At 42.0% G+C, this 17,959-nt stretch overlaps 1 protein-coding gene across 6 annotated transcripts in view; it reads right to left on the reverse strand.

The window, feature by feature from the left end:
* The window catches only part of PKP4 (plakophilin 4), a 235,752-nt gene that overhangs the window by 25,065 nt on the left and 192,728 nt on the right, over positions 1-17,959 (reverse strand). For all 6 annotated transcript variants that reach the window (XM_029934537.1, XM_029934536.1, XM_029934539.1 and 3 more), the window contains 2 exons: positions 15,993-16,125; positions 14,670-14,883 (listed from right to left, as the gene is read on the reverse strand). In XM_029934537.1, the coding sequence (XP_029790397.1) occupies positions 14,670-14,883; positions 15,993-16,125 (347 nt within the window). The remainder of the gene's footprint in view (positions 1-14,669; positions 14,884-15,992; positions 16,126-17,959) is intronic.

The raw sequence follows: 17,959 nt of genomic DNA on the forward strand, positions 1-17,959 counted from the left end.
TTATTTAAATTGTAAGCCTATTTGAGCATCTTCATTCCTGTGTCAACTATGAGGTGGGTTAAATTGTTAGAGTACACATATTTTCTAATAATTATTCTTCAAGAAATCAGAGCAAATTCAAGATTACACCTACTCTATGACCCTCTCACATCAGTGTATTTTCCTAAGTCAGAGATAAGAAGGTAGAGGAGAGGGGGGCAGCTGGCACCAAGGTCCTGAGGGCCCTCAGAGCCATCTACTCCCGATGTATCATTGACAAGATGCTCAAAAGCCCATACAATGCTTTTGGAGTTATCGACACAAAAAATGCTCGAGGCGCTGTGAAGGGGAAGGACTTGGCAAAATCGCCCATTTCCATGGGAGCAGTCAGGCTTGTGAACCTGACTGATGAGCAGTGTCGGAGACACTCTGCCTCCAGTGCATGGTGACTGCAGACTGTCTGCTCAGCCTTCTCAGGGCTGGGAGAAACCACAGGGACCTTCATAAAAGAGGGAGGTGTGGGAGTGCTGACAGGAGCTTTTCCTTTGGGGGAAGAACTACAGACAAAGGACTAGGAATGAAGAGAGTAAACTGATACTCTGACTCTCAGCCAAGAGAGGACCCCTTCCCTGCAGGTCTGCCCTGAGCTACCCCACTGTCGAGGGAGTGGTCGGTAATGGAGGCTGGAGCTTGGGCTCTGGCTGGGAAAGCCTTCAGCTCTGCCCTGTACCCCGTTTCTTCCCTCTTTCACTTGGCTTTGACTTCTGGACCCGGCTGGATGGGTTTCCCTTGGCCCTGAAGGAATTCTGCCCTTTCTCTGCTCTTACTCTTTGGGGTGGGATAGCTCACCTCAGGCTCAGCAGTGGTTCATCTAGTCAGCCCCCAAATGGGAGGGGAATTTAGACAGTTTGGAATCAGGAAAGTAAAGACACTGCTTTGTCTTTGAAAGCTTGTCTCCACCTTTGCTTATATAATAGATGGCACACAATAGGTAGGTTCTAGTAAAGAGTGTAGCATATGTGGGTGCTTATGAAATGAACTTAAATTCTTAAGGCAGTGTTATTTCTCCATGGATTCTGATAAAATTGGCCATGTTTCTATAGAAAATGGTTTTAATCCAGGGAGGTTTTAAGCTTAGGGAGATTTGTTACCTGTGTTCTGGAGGTTTCACTGGACTCTCTCAGGGCAGCTATGGAGGTGTGGAGGGAGAACAGGTAGCAGACCCCCACCCCGATTTACCCAGAGTGGCTCCACACTTATCTGTTGTCAATACTGGTGTGCGCTGTGCATTTCTGTTTGAAAAAAGGGTTTCATGTCTAAAGGACATTTGAAAAGCACTGTTTCAGGGAAAAGGTATCAGAGGACTGATAACCATGGGTGGGACCTGGGAGCTAACAATTAAAAGTGAGCCCTTGGAGGTCTGTCCTGCCCCAAAGATGGGGGAGGGAGAGAAGATGGAAGAAGGAGAGGGTTGAAACCTAGAAGGGAGTGGGGGGGAGTGAGAGGCTGCCACGAATGCGGCTTTGACACTTCTGCTCACAAGGACAGCCATCCTCAGCCCAAGATACTGCCGGGGCCTGAGCCAGTCACAGCGCAGCATACAGTCCAGGTGCTCTTGGTGGCAAGGGTCATTTCCTAACCCCCCTATAAATTTTATAATACGATTTCAAATTCCTTACTCCAGAGAATTCAACCATGGGGGAGAGCGGCATTTTCTAATACGCTACGTTGTACTTCATGGAATAAATGTGTTCTTGTAAAGTTAACTGTAAGACAAGGCTTATGGAAAGGAAAGCTCATTACGTTATAGGCTATAGGTATAAATTACATATATAGCTACAGAAAATGAAGTAGTGTGAGTCACAGTCTCACATGTGAGTATATGACTAAGAAGAGGGGTGGATCTTTAGCAGGTTGGATCTAGGAGTTGATGCCTCGAAGTTCTCTGATCGCTGGCAGCAAATCTCGTTGTTCATGGTTCCTGCCTCCACTTCTGGCTCCTGCTAAGAGCTACTTCTGTTAAGAGACTATTTCCTAGATTTGTGGATTTCCCTGAATCCCCAAGAATTTTTGTCTTGCTCTTTCTTTCTTTCTTTCTCTTTCTTTTCTTTTCTTTTCTTTCCTTCCTACCTTTTTTCTTTCTCTCTCTCTCTCTCTTTCTTTCTTTCATCAGGCGTTTAGAATGATCAATGGAGTTATATGTCATTCTACAGTTTACTATTAGCCCTTGTCTACATGGGATTGAACAGCACAACTGTTCATAGGTCAATATAAACAATAGTAACATACCATTTACTGTGATTTTGCTCTGTGCAAAGCACTGTGTGCTTTATATATAGTAACTTAGAGTCAAGCTGCACAAAATAAATTAATAAATAATAAATTCCCATTTAATTATTTTGTAGGACTGAAATTCTACATGTTGTTTTTTTTAAAGGATGAGTATTTGTATTTCTAAATTTAATTTTAATTTCATTAGGCAAGTACAATGAGGAACAAACACTCTACCATCAACCATTCTTTTACATGTCTCGTACACATATGCAAAACACATAATGAGTGCTCAAAAATATTTGTTAATGGATCCAATTTAATAGCATGTGTTTATTTTTGGATTTCCCTTTTACTTCCTGTTTGTCAGACTTAGTTCAAAATTAAGTCCCCTTCATGCCCTCTCTTAAGCTGAGTATTCAGGAGTGTCTTTAAGGTTTGTAACTATGGGGAGAGGATCACAATAATGTTTTGGATCTGTAAGAGAATTTGCCAGCATTGTTTTGCTTGCCTATCATATGAAAACCAAAAGAGATGACTGTTGAAACTACCATCTTAGCTCTGAGGATAGGAGAATCCCATTTCATTCATATCTCTAGAAACAGAAGAATTAAGTTACTGTGCCAGAATTCCAAACCCTCAAAACTGCGAAAAAGAATAGCTCAGTGTTGCCCATTTATAAAATGTTGGATTGTTTAAAAATATGTAACCCTTCTGTATACCAGGTGACTATGCTACCTTTTGGTCCACTGAGATGACTTATTGATCACAAAACCAGTCTACTACAGGCTTTCTTTAACCTCAAAAAATGTTCAAAATTATACTTGACCCGAAAAAAGGAAAAATTCTATTTTTGCTAAGTTTGTGGCTTTCAGAGAACCCCCACCAAGGCAGCTTTATCATCCGGCACTGGGTTATGTTGCCCTTTACCATGTAGCACAAAGAACTACGACACTGGGTATGGATTTAAACTAGCCACTCTGAGTATCAGTGCAAGTCATAGGACACTGATCTTTCTTCTTCCCCACCTTCTATTTCAAAAATAAGGTTATGGAAAGACTAAACAATCAGTTCCGATCCACCAATATTGGATGAAGAAGGTCCAATTAAACTTAAAAGCCTTAGCTATGTAATGATTAATCTGGCTTATCTGCTCAAAGTAAAAAGCAACATTCTTGAGAGCAGCTAATAATACCAGTGTGTATGCCACCTCACTAAAGTAGTAATAAAACAATGTTCTTTCCACTTAGTCTGTCTAGGGCTTCATTTAATGGGTCAGGAAGAATGCTGCTAGAACAGTAAGTAATGAATAGAAAATACACCAACTCCCAGATGTAGCAAGACTGTTGAGAAAATAGAGAGCTATAGGATTAGCATTCTCTATCAACATGATAAACCTCCAACTCCTGAGGTCCTAATGTGCTTCAAAAAAATTTAGTAGCATACTCCTGGTTTCTAAAGAGAAAGTTAAAAATAAACTATAATTTGGTTAAGGAAGCTTGAGGTTTTATTAATTTAAAGCAATTAGCTATTTGTTGTGAGAACTAAGAATATACACATACGAACTAATTTAGAAAATATATTAGAGAATTTCATGCATATTGTTGTAGAAAAAGCTGCTTATTCTCCACCACAGGAAAAAGTACACACAATTATGAGTAACTAGTAATTGCAAGGAAATACTACCATGAGATGAAAGTTCATTTTCCCCACAAAGAATGAATAAAGTAATTAAAACACTATTTCCCGTAGATACTACTACAGAATTTTGAAAGAGCTCATACTTAAAGCTAGCTTTATAGCTATTCTAACAACTGACTGATAATTTTGTAGTCAAATTAGAAACCGATTTTACTGATTAAGTAAAATAATGGCACTATTTGAAAAACGTATGTCTTAACTGATGTTAAAAACCAACCAAACAACATTATTTCTCTGGTAGCATAAATATATAGCAGCTTATACAATTGTTTTCCTTTCTGGCATGAAAGAAATCTAAAACAATTTATTTTATATAGCATTCAATGTTTCAGTTTCCTAATTATACCCCCCCACCTCCAAACGTTTGTGGACATTGGAAAAAGAAACATATAATAGCCTAAAGAGCTAGCACACTTCAAACAGCACCACAGGGCATGCACTGGAATTTTCTTGCACCCCGCCACGCCCCCCCCCCCCCCCCCCCCCCCCCCCCCCCCCCCCCCCCCCCGGGGCCATTCTGCATCTGTGTGCTCTTTGGAATAGGCTTGTGTTGAGATACCTACCCTGCAAGCATTCTTGGAAAGTGGGGAGTGAAAATACAGAAGATCAGGTTTCAGGGTGTGTGTGCATCTCACAAACTCAGTCTGTGGATAAGGCAGGAATGTGGGCTTCTGAACCTTGGGCTACTGCCTGCTCCTGCACATGCCTCCGTTGTTATTCCCCTAGACAGTGTTTGGGTGAAATAGTCATGATCTAGCAAATACACCTCTCCATTTCTTCCCCTGAAGCTCTCTCCTAACACTGTACGGTTTTTATAAAGCTCTAAGGCTTTCTCTTGGCAGGAGAGAAATGTCGTGAGTCTATGGCTACTGCATCTGGTCACAGTATGGCCTCCTACTTCCCTGTCCATTAAAGCTATACAGCTCATGCCTTTCAGATGCATGTTACTCATACCCAAGCATGGTATAGACATGTGCTGTCCAACAGAGTAGCTATCGGCCATATGTGGCTGTTGAGCACTTGAAATATATCTAGTCCAAACTGAGATCTGCTAGACATGTAAGATACACAGCGGAGTATGAAACGTTGGTATGAAAAAAATGAATGCAAAACATCTCAATAATTTTTATATTTCTTATAAATTGAAGTGATTATTTTATATTTTAAGTTTTATTTATTTTGAGGGAGCAAATGCAAGCCAGGGAGGGGCAGAGAGAAGGAGAGAAAGAATCCAAAGCAGGTTCTGTACTGTCAGTGCAGAGCCTAACAGAGGGCTGGAACCCATGAAACATGAGATTATGACCTGAGCCAAAATTTAGAGTCGATGCTTAATCAACTGAGCCATCCAGGTGCCCCAAAGTGATTATTTTAGAAGAATTGGGTTAAATAAACTGCATTGTTAACATAAATAAGACTTGTTCTTGTATCCTATTTAATGTGGCGACTAGGAAGTTCAGAATTAATGTGTCCTACATTATACTTGTATTGGAAAGTGCTGGTAGAGACACCTGTTCATTTTATGCAGCATCAAAGGGAGACACGTGAGTCCTCTGCTCTCAGAGGCCTTGCCACAAATGGTCACAGCACAAGGCAGCCATCAAAGAGCACCCAAGAGTAGGAAGAGCACCGAGCACAGTGCGCATGTCATTTGCACTAAGCACTCCACATCTATCCTCATGAAAACGCCAAGCAGCAGGTATTGTGTTTACCACTGGGAAGCTGGTAAACCAGGAGGGGGGATTTGTCTGGGGCCATAGAGCAGTAAGGAAACAAGTGGATCTCACTCCAGAACCCAGTCACTCCCAATACCAGGCTGCTTCTCCCTGGATGTTTTTCTGCACAGGGGTGGAGTATGAAAGGCAGAAGCCAGGGAGAAGCAAGCAGGCTGGGGCTGGCCTAGAAGGGGAAGACAGGGGCTGCAGATGCAGAGTTGCCCAGGGGGAAAGTGTGGAAGGCAGGGACAGGTGTAAGGCCAGGGACGGAGAAGCTGATGGACCAGGAGGGGCACAGCCTGTGCCCCAGGAAGCACTGTAGAGGGAATGTGATGAGGACCCGAAGGAGTGAGGAGATGGGAAGGCACAGAGGAAGGGTGGGTGCTTGTGAAGAGAATCTGGAGCCTGATGCAAGGGGAGGGGAGCATCCAAGCTGAGCCCCAGTTTGGCATGTGTGTGAGGAATGAGAAAATCCAGGGGCAGCAAGAAGAGAGAAGTACAGTGAAAAATGCCTACCATTTGTGGCTTCAGGCAAATCACTCAAGTTTTCCACCAGGACTGGAATGCTGTGAACAAATTATGAAACTGAAATAATGGGAAAGCAATTATTATGAGTGGGACAGAAGTACTGTCTTTAATCCTAGAAAAGCCTTTTTTCTTCCTTTGGATAGATGCCGAGGAAACAAACGTCACGGTGGTGTATAATCGCTCCCAGGGTTCCTCAGATGCTATTGCCTCAGCAGGGGTTGCTGAACCATGTGCAGGGACTCCCTGAGCAGACGGACGTACAGTCCCGGGCCTGGGTGAAAGGCACAGCTCGTGACTTCCTTCTTCCTGCCCTGCCGCCAGGCTGGCTGCCCTCCTTGCTAGCCGGCACAGCTGCCTACTTAGGTGGTGGGCACTCCAGCTGCCCCGAAGGCTGGGTCCCCCAGGGAGACCTGGCCTGGTCAGCTGGGTGGGCCTTACCTTGCTCGCCTGGTGGCTCCCTGTGATTTCCTGCGCACAGGTTATGCACACTCCATGTCAGACATGGAAAAGCTCGCTCACGCCCAGCTCTGGGCATAGTGGTACCACCTCTGGTTTCGGCAGCAGTAGAAGGGGTGCTTAGGTGGTGTGGGAGGAGACTCCCCTGCAGGGGCAGTGCAGGGCTGATGATGGCCTGAGCTGCACACAGTGGGGCTCCAGCCTACATATCCAATTTGAAGGGATTGCTCCTGCTGTTTAAATTCTTTCCCCGCCAGACATGAATGATAGATCTTTAGTGTCTTTAAAGAACATAAGGGTTAGGCTGTGTTTCTGTGATTTTTCAGGGACAAAGGTGGATCACAGCATCTTTGAAAAGATCTATCAATTTCTAGAGATCCGTTTACAGAGTCACATTTACATTTCAATATATTCTTCTTTATTTCAGGTAATTTTCCAACTTCATAGTCAGTTGAGAGGATTAATTATATAATGTAGCTGCAGAGTCCTCCGTATCCTGGAAAAGTGTTTCCACTGAAAATAAATCAGCTTATAATTCAGAAATGCTGACTGAGAATTGCCCATAAGCAATGTAAAAGATGGTGCTTTTTGTCAGGGTGAGTTTGTAAAAGTGAGCAGGTCCCATAAAGGAAAAACCTCCCGAGAGAATCAGTGATCCAGACGTGGCAGGGAGGGCAGTGACCTGGCCACCCAGGCTGTTCTGCAGGGTACTTCAGCCTCTGGCACAGAATTAGGTCACTTATGCACTGCCCTAGAGATTTGCCTGAGAAAAAGCCTCTGAAGTGATGTGTTCCACGCGGGCTTTGATGGGTTCCAGGAATGTGCTTTCCCACATGCACTCAATCTTCAACCTTGTCGTCGGGTTATCAGCCGAAAAAGCTTAGAGACAAAAGGACCTCCAGTCCTAAGTCATGTGAAGTCCTAGAGACTCAGAAACTGCAAGGTACTTGAGGGACCTGAGCTGGGGTCTCTTGGGCATTTTCTTTTTAGATTTTCATCATGTACCCTCATCTTTTTCAAATATACTCGCCGTCTAATATACTGAGTGCATGTGTCACTATGGGGTCTCTCGTACTGAGAATTTCTATTCTGACCAACAGCTGACCACCTGAGTTCTATAGAGACCTCTGTGACTCCCCATTTGACTGCTTCATTTTGCTTGACATTTAGAAGCCTAAATATAAGGGGCACCTGGGTGGTTCCATTGGTTAAGTGTCCGACTTCAGCTCAGGTGATGATCTCACAGTTTGTGAGTTTGAACCCTGCATCAAGCTCTGTGCTTATAGATGAGAGCCTGGAGCCTGCTTAGGGTTCTGTATCTCTCTGTTGTCCCACCTCAGTTCATGCTGTCTTTCTCTCTTGAAATAAATAAATTAAAAACATTAAAAAAAAAAAAAGCAGCTTACACATGAAAGGTCATATTCTACTTATAAGGTTGAATCCTTTCATACTTGAATTTTTTTTTAATGTTTTATTTATTTTTGATACAGAGAGATACATGAGATACATGAGATACATGAGAGGGGGAGGGGCAGAGAGAGAAGGAGACACAGAACCGGAAGCAGGCTCCAGGCTCTGAGCTAGCTGTCAGCACAGAGCCTGACGCGGGGCTCGAACCCACGAACGTGAGATCTGACCTGAGCTGAAGCCGGAGGCTTAACCGACTGAGCCACCCAGGCGCCCCAATATGCTCATACTTGAAATATAAATCTTGAAATAGTTACAAGATGAAAATCACATTTCATGTTTCCTAAGCAACCTAACACTTTATGATTATACCTGATCAGTAGTTTGATGGGACTGTGCTAGTGGCCAAGTTCAAACATATTTCTCTGTACTCTAAGGTGAAATTCAGAGAGTAAAGGATATGTCTTTTTTTCCCTTTTTCCTCTTTTGGTGGTAATTTGAAAGAATCAGGGAGATGATGCTTGAAAATGGGCAAGTGCATCCCCAGACCGTGCATCAGCTCAGCACTTTACATGGCCGGGGAGGGGCCAGAGGCAGAGGAAGCGAGAGCTCCAGCCTGAGCACCAGGAACCCAATCAGGCCTCAGTTTCTCTGGACCCCAGTCTCTTATCTACAAAATGGGAGACAGAACGGAAGACTTCTTTAAGGCCCTTTCCAGTTCAAAGTTCTGTGACCCTGAATTAGGGGTTGTCCCATCTATAATACACTGCTGTGTCTTGTTATCAACTAAACCTGTCATTTTATTTCTTATTATCAATTTTTATGGTGTGAGATGTTCAGTGAATAAGAAAGCACATGATTCCGTTGTTCCTGTTTTAAAAAGTGGGCCAAGAGTAAAGATCCTACTGACTTTGGCTGAGGATTGGGAAGAGATGTTGCTAGATTTCTGGAATATACCCATGAGCTCCTGATGGCTCTAGTGGTCCACAAAAAGCAGGATAGAAAGTAATAAGCCAACTCCTTTCTGGACCAAAGAACAAATGACTGTTTTGAAGGTGTAAAAATTAGACCAAGGGGACATGCTTAGTAAATTATTTCAGGCATCCTGTAATGGTACTTAACATTCCAAATGGCTGAATGCATGTCCACTAAGCTCTAGCTCCTTATAGGACATCCTACTGTTTGCTAAACTTTAGCCTGGCCCATCTACCTTTCCTTAGTGCATGACTATCATTTTCTTATTAATTTATTGCCTAATTAGAAATATGGAGCTAATGATCAGTAAGGGAATAAACCTAATTTCATGTTCTGCATAGAATCTGAAATCCACTGCTAGCATCTAAAATTTTTTAAAATAACTGTGGAAATATTTTACTTAGCCATATGGATGAATAATCACTTGCTAAATTGGAAAGAATGTGAATATAGCAATCGTTTAAACAAAGGCTGTTATTATTCAAGAACAAAGGCTACTTTTTGGTATTTAACACCAGTGTTAATAGGGATAATAGAAGTGTGGTAGTTTGGGGACATCTGGTGCATTAAAAAAAAAAAAAAAGGTAGGCCTCTGAATTCTGTGAAATACCAATTTCTATAGTTCTTAAAAAATGATGCTTTCAGAATGCTCAATAACTCAAAACTCGTATTTCCTGGCTTAGAAACACTATTTAATTATCTTGAGCAAATGAGTTCAACATATCTTTTCTAGTGACAAGATGTTCCCACTTTCCACCCATAGCGTGTGGCCTAGAAGACATTCATTTTATTACTCAACTGAGAACAACCATATTTCATGTGGCTTTCAAGTTGAAGCACAATAAAGGCAAAAAGTTTCTTTGTAATAGAAAAAAATCTCACCCTAAGCACCAAGATAGATCAGCAATTACTAAAAGAAAAGCTCATTGGGTTCAACCTGGAAAATATTCAACACGATGAAGAAAATACAAGAATCCTGTTACATATTAGAGGATCATTTTAATTAACAATGACAGCCATACCCTCTTGAGAAAACACACCTGGCAAAACGTATTTTTCCTTTTTTTCCCCTGCAAATAGAGATGTGGCTCGAAATGCAGGTGCTGGGCAATATTACATTCAAAGCAAAGCTCTTCTTTTAAAAGAAGAGCTAAAATTTCTTCATTTACGTACATAAAATGCCACAATGAAATGAAAGAACTAGAAAAAAAGTAAGTCTTTGGATTAATAGCTAGGTTGAATGACTTACATTAAGGATATTAAACTACTTAGTTTTATAGAGGATAGTAGTTCCTTCCAATAATGCAACATTTTGAACACAGCAGTCAGTTCCTTGTGCTTTATCACTGCATGATCCTAAGATGATGATAATCTCCACTGAGGGGCTCCACCACCATCCCTGCAAAGGGCAAGTACCTCATGAGGCTGGCCAGGGGCGGCGTGACTCGGGGGGACGTGGGCAGAACGCTGACATTTAGAAGATACTGTTCTGTTTTCAAAGAGGACTTTACAGAGAATGGGCAACTCATAGGGAATGCTGAGCTATGTGGTCACAGAGCACTTCGCTGCCATGTTTGGAGCAGACATGTGTTAATGAGAATGGTTCAGCTTGAGACACACTTTCCTGGTTAGAAGAGGTACAGGAGACTGGATGTAGGGGTGACTAGTCATTTCATATAGGCTCTTCTTGGCCACATGAGCTCCTGAGGGCCTATCTTGCTTGCCTTCTCTAGCCCTACTTAATGTTTTCTTGTTGCTCTCTGGACAATCCTGATGCTCAGTCTTAGCCCCACAAAGCAGTGAGCTCCCCATCTCTGTGGGTCCGAGCACATCATGGGCGGCTACATTGTGTGGAGTCTGTATGGGGAATTCAGGCACTGGGTAGCTGATGAGACAAATTTATATTGAGGTCTCTTCTGATCCTGTGATTGGTTTAAGGATGGCTCATGAGTATTTGACTCAAGGAGGAGTTAACGAGAGAGCACAAGGAAGTTGATATTGCCTTTAAAACACACCACGAATTAGTTATTCTTAAAAAATTACTGAACATCATTTAGAGGAGGTACCACTAAATTCTGGAACTGAAAAATGCGAACAGATAATTTTTCCTGTCTTCATAAATCTTGGTCTACAAACACGAGTGTACATGCAACACGCACATACACATAACTGTGCTAGATTTATATTATGACTTTATAGTTTCATATTAGCTGGATAATGTTTATATACAAATCAAACTCAGGCTGACATTCAGCATTCTGGAGCTGGAAATTCACTTTTGAAGTCCTCTGGTCCAACTCCTTTATATATGTCAACTGAGTGAAGTGTTCACACACTGACCACTCCCATTCCAAAGCAAAGACTACTTTTGAAGAGAACATTTCATAAGCAATCTGTTTATAAATCAGTATAAATTATTAGGAGTAAAAGTATAGAGTTATTATTAATTTTTCCTTCCCTACAAATATGGACAAAAAATACTTCTTAAAGTCTAAAACTTAGTGGCAGTTGTTTAAAAAAAAAGAGAGAGAGATTGGTGCTAGTTTTACATTGGAAGCAATATGATCTACTGGGGAAACAGTGCTTTTTGAATTAATAAACACACGTATGCTCCTTTCAAGACTAGGACCCATGTCTTAAGACATCTAGCATTTTCAGAAACTAGTACTATATCCACAAAGAAAGAGGGAAATATGGAGGGAAGCATCTAAATTAGCACTTACATCTAGAGTACATACCAGGCAAATTAGTACATAAAAGCTCTTAGTGAAGTCTGGCTCTACTTCAAATAAATCAGATTTATTCTCAAATGAACAAGAAATTGCCAAACTTTCATGTACCTGCTTCTTGTTTATCACTAAATCTTATACATTCCCCAAACTCCAAAAAAGCACTGTAACCATTTCACCCAAGGATAAAACCTCAGAAACAAAAATCTAGCCAAGACCTATTCCTCCTGTGAGAAATAGCGACAGAAGAAAAGGAAAAAACCTACACATTTACTGTGACTAGTTAATCAAAAGAGAACCAGATCTGAGTAGAAGCTATGCTTTTAACATCAGATTGCCCCTGGACTGCCACTGATCTTGCAGGAAGCCCACACATATCAGTTGGCAGCCTTGTTGGCCGCACAGGTGTGACCAGGTGTGACTGGGAGACACTATTTGGACAATGACACATGAAGTTCACAGTGATAGGGAAGAAACACCAAACAGGGAAAGAAAGCACTAATGCTGCAAACACATGGTCCCCTCTGAGCCTCCCTTACAGAGCTTAATGTAAGGGAGTGATTGCATTGACCTCTAGAATGGACAGGTCTGTATTTGTCCTTTCTTCTTTGCTCTATTTATCCTGTTCTAATTTTCATTTTATACATATATGCCATACATATATAAGTGTAAATAATTTATTTTTTGGTGTGAGAGGGTTTGATGCCTCCAAAGCATTAGAGAGTGAGACAGTACTAATAAATCGGTTTGTGATTTAGGTGTGTTAAAGCATTAATGTTCAAACTATGTTAAGGCAGGCAGTCCAATGCAGACTTTAAGATTATATATAAAGTGTATTCTACTTACAGTATGTAAATTTCATACCTTATTTGGAGTACAGGGTACTACATTTTAAATTTTAATATCTTATGAGAGAATTGATGCCTCTCAAATATTAGTTTCATGATGGTTTGCTACATTCCCCGGTGTTACTGAATTATATGTGACAGAGCCCACAGCTCTAATTTCATCGTGAAAACCAGTAGGGAATGGGGTTAACTTTTTAAAATGTTGTTAGAGATTTTTAAATTAAATATCTCAGGCATGAAAAATAGCATAGCAAATATAAAATACCCAGGTAACTACTATCTAGCTTTGACATTTTGTCTTATTTGGTTTAGATTTCTTTCTTTCTTTTTTAAAGAAACAGAGCTGGATTAAATCCCACCTTTTCTCTACCCCTTTTCTCTCCCTGTCCCCACACCTGCCCAGAGACAACCACTATCCTTAATCTGTCTTCTGTCATTTGAATAAAAAGTTTTAACTTTATTGCATGTGTGTATATCAGAAAATAATTTATAGCCTCAACCTGCATATTATGAAACTTTATACCACTAGTGTCATGCTGTGCTTACCATTCCACCAATGCTCCTAGGTATTTATCTATAGATCTATAAATATACAGATATTAGAGCTATCCAGAGATAGCTCTAATGCATTTGTCCTTATGTCGGGTTTCACTGTGTGAATGTACGGTCACTTATTTAACTATTTTCCTGCCAGTGAATAATCAGTATTTCCCCCTAATTCTCTATTATAAATTATGGTGTCATTAATTCGCCCTGCTGCAGAACTGTTCTTTCCCCTGGACTTCCAGCTCCCTTGAACCCAGCTGACAGCGCTGTAACGTCATCTCTCAAGACAAAGCATCACTTGCTTCCTCTGGTTCTCTCACTCCCCCCATTGGATTGCTGTGCCCTAACCATGAAGTGTTTCTCTTTATTGCCTCTTCTCAACCTTCCTTTTTTAAAAGTTTATTTACTTATTTTGAGAGAGAGAAAGGGAGAGACAGAGAGTCTTTCTGAACAGGGGGAGGGACAGAGGGAGAGGGAGAGAATCCCAAGCAGGCTCTGTCAGCAGAGCTCCCGACAAGGGGCTTGATCTTATGAACCGTGAGATCATGACCAGAGCTGAAACCAAGAGCTGGATGCTCCAGTGACTGAGCCCCCCAGGCGCCCCGACGCCACCCCTTCTTTCTGTTACAGATGCAGCTCACGCTATTACCTTGAGATTACAGACCTCCCAGATGCCATGTTCATCTACTTCAGATCAACCCCCCCACTCTGCTGCCTGCTGGAAGAATGCATTTAAAGGCCCAAACTGGCCACACCCCCACTCTGCATGGGACACAAATTCCTCACAAAAGTTCCCCAAACCAGGTCTGCATTTCTCTTTGGTATGCCTCTTCTCCTGGAGGCTCCGATCACATACTCCATGCTGGCTCTGAGCCTCTGCCTGTGACTAGACTATCTCCCCAGCCAAGGCCTCCCCATCTTCCAGGGCAATTTTGATTTCACATTGACCTCCCTGCCCATCCTCTGTGCTCCTGGTTGCAGCCCAGAGTCCTGGCACTTGCCGCTTCTCACAGACATTCCTAGAACCACTCCTATTCCCCTGGAGCCGAAGTGCTACTTGAGGGCAGGGGCTACGGTTTATTCACCTGTGCATCTCCGGTGGCCAAGAAAGCATTTGGGGTATGAACAGGGATCTGGATCCTGGCTGAACTACAGTGGAAGGCAGCCAATCCATTAAGTGTATTTTACTTTCATATTAAAGGAGAGCTGGCCTATTTAATACAAGTAGATTTACTATGGAATGCATCATTAAAAAAAGCAGTCCTCCATGCACGAGACCTCTGTTAGCTGATACACGCTAAAGTACCATCGCTGATCCTAGTCAGGGTGACCCTGTGGCGGTGCAAGGGCTCCCTGAATCATCAGATTAAATTAGATTCAGCCTTTGTCACAGCTGTGCACACTGTATCGTGATCTCCTACATAGAACCTCCAACTCCTTCACTGGGCCACCACACAAGGACACTGGCTAGACGGCTTCCAGCATCTCCTCCAGGACAGGACCGCCCGTTTACCCACCTGTAACAAGCTCCCTGACTTCTGCATCAATGGATTTTCTCAGCAGTCGCAACAAGGCAGGTATCCCACCAACATTCTTCATTGCTATTTTATTGTCATCGGTAGACTTGCCAAAAACAAGGTTCCGGAGGGCGCCACAAGCATTCTTCTGAACTTCCAAAACTCTGTGGTCCAAAAGGTCAACCAGATGCTTGATTCCCCCTAACCTACACACCTAGAATGAAAAATATGAGGTGCCAGGCCTAAGTGACACATGATTGAAAAGTGATCAAACAAAAGCCTGTTATGGAAAGATCACGGGAAATGGACAACTCCGGATCATTTCAAAAGGTTGCTTTTTAGTCTAAATAACACATCTTTTATAAATATTAAGGATACTTTCCAAGATGACGCTCTTTTCCTGGGTTTGTGGCTTAAAAAAAAGGAAGGGCAGCCTAGGTGAATTAATGGCCAGGTGTAGGTAATATAGTCCTGCTCCACCCTCCTAACCAGAGGGGTGACGCTTCTACTTCTGAGGGAAATGGGCAAATACACAAACACAACAAAGCTGTATGTATTGGATTTTTGACTGAAATAATTTGGGTCACAGAACTGTTTCTCTAGACAACTCTCCCTAATTTTCTTCCATCTGTCAATTAATTAGTACATTACATAAATATTTCTGGGCTTTGTTTCCTTCATCCACCTTTAGCTCAGTAGCTGGTATGTTGTTTTGCATACGAAGCCGAGGAAAAACACCGAAGTTCCATTTGCCATTGCAGGGGGGGAAAATGCTAAAAATGTTAAGAAAGCATCTGTATGTCATAGGAATTAGTCAATAGCCAATGACTCACTGTATTTCTATAAATGCCAAAAAACTTTAAAATCTGAAATAAAAAATACTCATTTATGTTCAGTATTACTAACAGTTGTAAATTCTCTGTAACTTGACTTAATTGCATGTTGGCACCAATCTTGACCAGAATTTCATAAAGTACATGAGCTCACTAGTTTCACACATAATTTTTATCTAACAGATTTAAAAATGTAGGTTGAGTTGAATTTTGCTTCATGTTTTATAAGTAAGCTAATGAGTGGACACAGGATTTGAAGATGCTAAAAGCACGCTAAGAAATATACTCCTCTTGGATTCTCCTAGGAAATACTGAAATGCATGGTTAAGAAGTAAAGGGGTCTCGGGAATCACAGTGTCCCTTTGAAATGGCCGATGAATCGCAGCTAGTAATGTGTGAAGCACATAAGCGCGTGACAGCTCCATGGCAAGGCACTGTCCCTGGGGGTGGGCCAGGTGCGGGGTCGGGGGTGGGGGGGGGTGGGCCATACCTCCATTTTCACTTTGTTGTCGCCGAAGCACAGGTGCTGCAGGTAGGCGGCCGCGTTCGCCTGCACGGACGGGAACTGGTGCTGCAGCATGTGAATGACTTCGGGCAACTCGGGGTCACGCCAGGCAAACTCCCTGTGCGGGAAAGACATGGCTTCAAAGCAGGAATGACCGTGTTTTAACAATACACTCAATGAAGAGTTTGTCACAAGAAAAACGGCTTGGCTGACACTAAAATTGGAAGTTACAAACTCCTAAAATATATAACGTAAGGAGCTCTTCTCCGGATGAACATATGCAGAGGCCGAGATGCTTCTAATCTCAAAGAAATCATGAAGCACAGAAAGGGGTTCAAGAGAACAAAGTTCTTAATATGAAAAACTTTTCCATTCCCATTTTCTTCTTCGATTCAAATTTTATGCCTTTCTACCTATGTCAGAAATTTGCAGGTGTGAGGCTCAGGTAAATAAGTAAGTGCTCTTGAGTCAGGTAAGAAGTCACACTTGAGCAGAGAGAAAGACAGGCTGCTGGGAATAGACTGATCTGGTGTCAGCCTGGAAGTCGCAAGTAATGTGGGGCTGATGATTTTTAAGAAACCTAATATATGGTTGCTCCTGATTTTAAGAAATATAGAAAATTATAAAAAATATTTTATGAGTAAACCTATAACCAGAGAAAACCACTGTTGACATTTCCTGCTGGTCTTTTTTTTCTAATACGTGTACAAAAATGTGCACGTGTGCATACAGAATTCTTTCAAAGAACTGGATTATATTTAAATAGCACTTCATATTTCATGAGTACTTATTCTGTGCCAGGCACTATTCTAGGCATTTTATATATATGAATTCATTTATTCTTTTTTTTTTTTTTTTACTGGAACCACCATTTTATTTCAATTTAAAACATTTTTTAATTTGAGAGAGTGTGCATGTGAGCGAGCAGGGGAGGGGTACTGGGGGAGACATGGGGAAGAAAGAGAGAGAGAGAGAGGAGAATCTTAAACAGGGTCCATGCTCAGTGCACAGCCCAACGTGAGGCTCGATTTCATGACCCTAGGATCATCATATGACCTGAACCAAAATTGGACACTCAACAGAATAAGTCATCCAGGCGCCCTATTAATTCATTTATTTTTATTGCAAGCGCATAGATATGGAGGTTGTGACAGAGAGGCTAAGCACCTTGCCTAAAGTCACCCAGCTAGTCAACAGAACAGTCTGCTTTCAGAACCCATATGCTATCCCACTTCTTGTATAGTGAGTATACAGTCATACAAAGCAAATACACTTACACTCTGCTTTTATAGGTAACATCACATTGTTGGAATTTTCTGCTGTCAGTTGATTGGCTCACTGTTTAGGATCCTTGTTAAATGTGAATTTATGCTTATATCATATAAAGACCACCTTCTTAGAAATGGTTCAGGGGGCACCTGGGTGGTTCAGTTGGTTAAGCATCTGACTTTGGCTCAGGTCATGACCTCACAGTTCATGAGTTCAAACCCTGCGTTGGGCTCTGTGCTGACAGCTCAGAGTCCGGAGCTTGTTTCAGATTCTGGGTCTCCCTCTCTGTCCCTCCTCCACTCATGCACCCCCATCTCTCTCTCAAAAATAAATATTAAATAAAAAAAAAAGGAATGGTTCACAAAGCAACAAATTCGTGGACTTTGATTACAGGATGAACTATTATACAAAGTGAATAAAATGAATACTGTTTAATAAGCTCTAAAAAAATCTTTAAATTAACAACCCAGTGATCCTTCTACTGCCCAGTTTATAAAGGCTTAGAGTCTCTTTTGGTCTGGGAGGGCTCCATGCATTAACTCGCTTGTCCACTACTAGGGGCAAGCTAACCCTGCACACACACACACACACACACACACCACCCATTCAAATGAACAGTGAATCCTTAACTATGCTGCAGGTGGCATAGCAGGTGCCAGAGAGATACAAGCATTGGATAAGAC

This window comes from Suricata suricatta, chromosome 3 (assembly GCF_006229205.1).
Source record: "Suricata suricatta isolate VVHF042 chromosome 3, meerkat_22Aug2017_6uvM2_HiC, whole genome shotgun sequence".
Taxonomy (NCBI): domain Eukaryota; kingdom Metazoa; phylum Chordata; class Mammalia; order Carnivora; family Herpestidae; genus Suricata; species Suricata suricatta.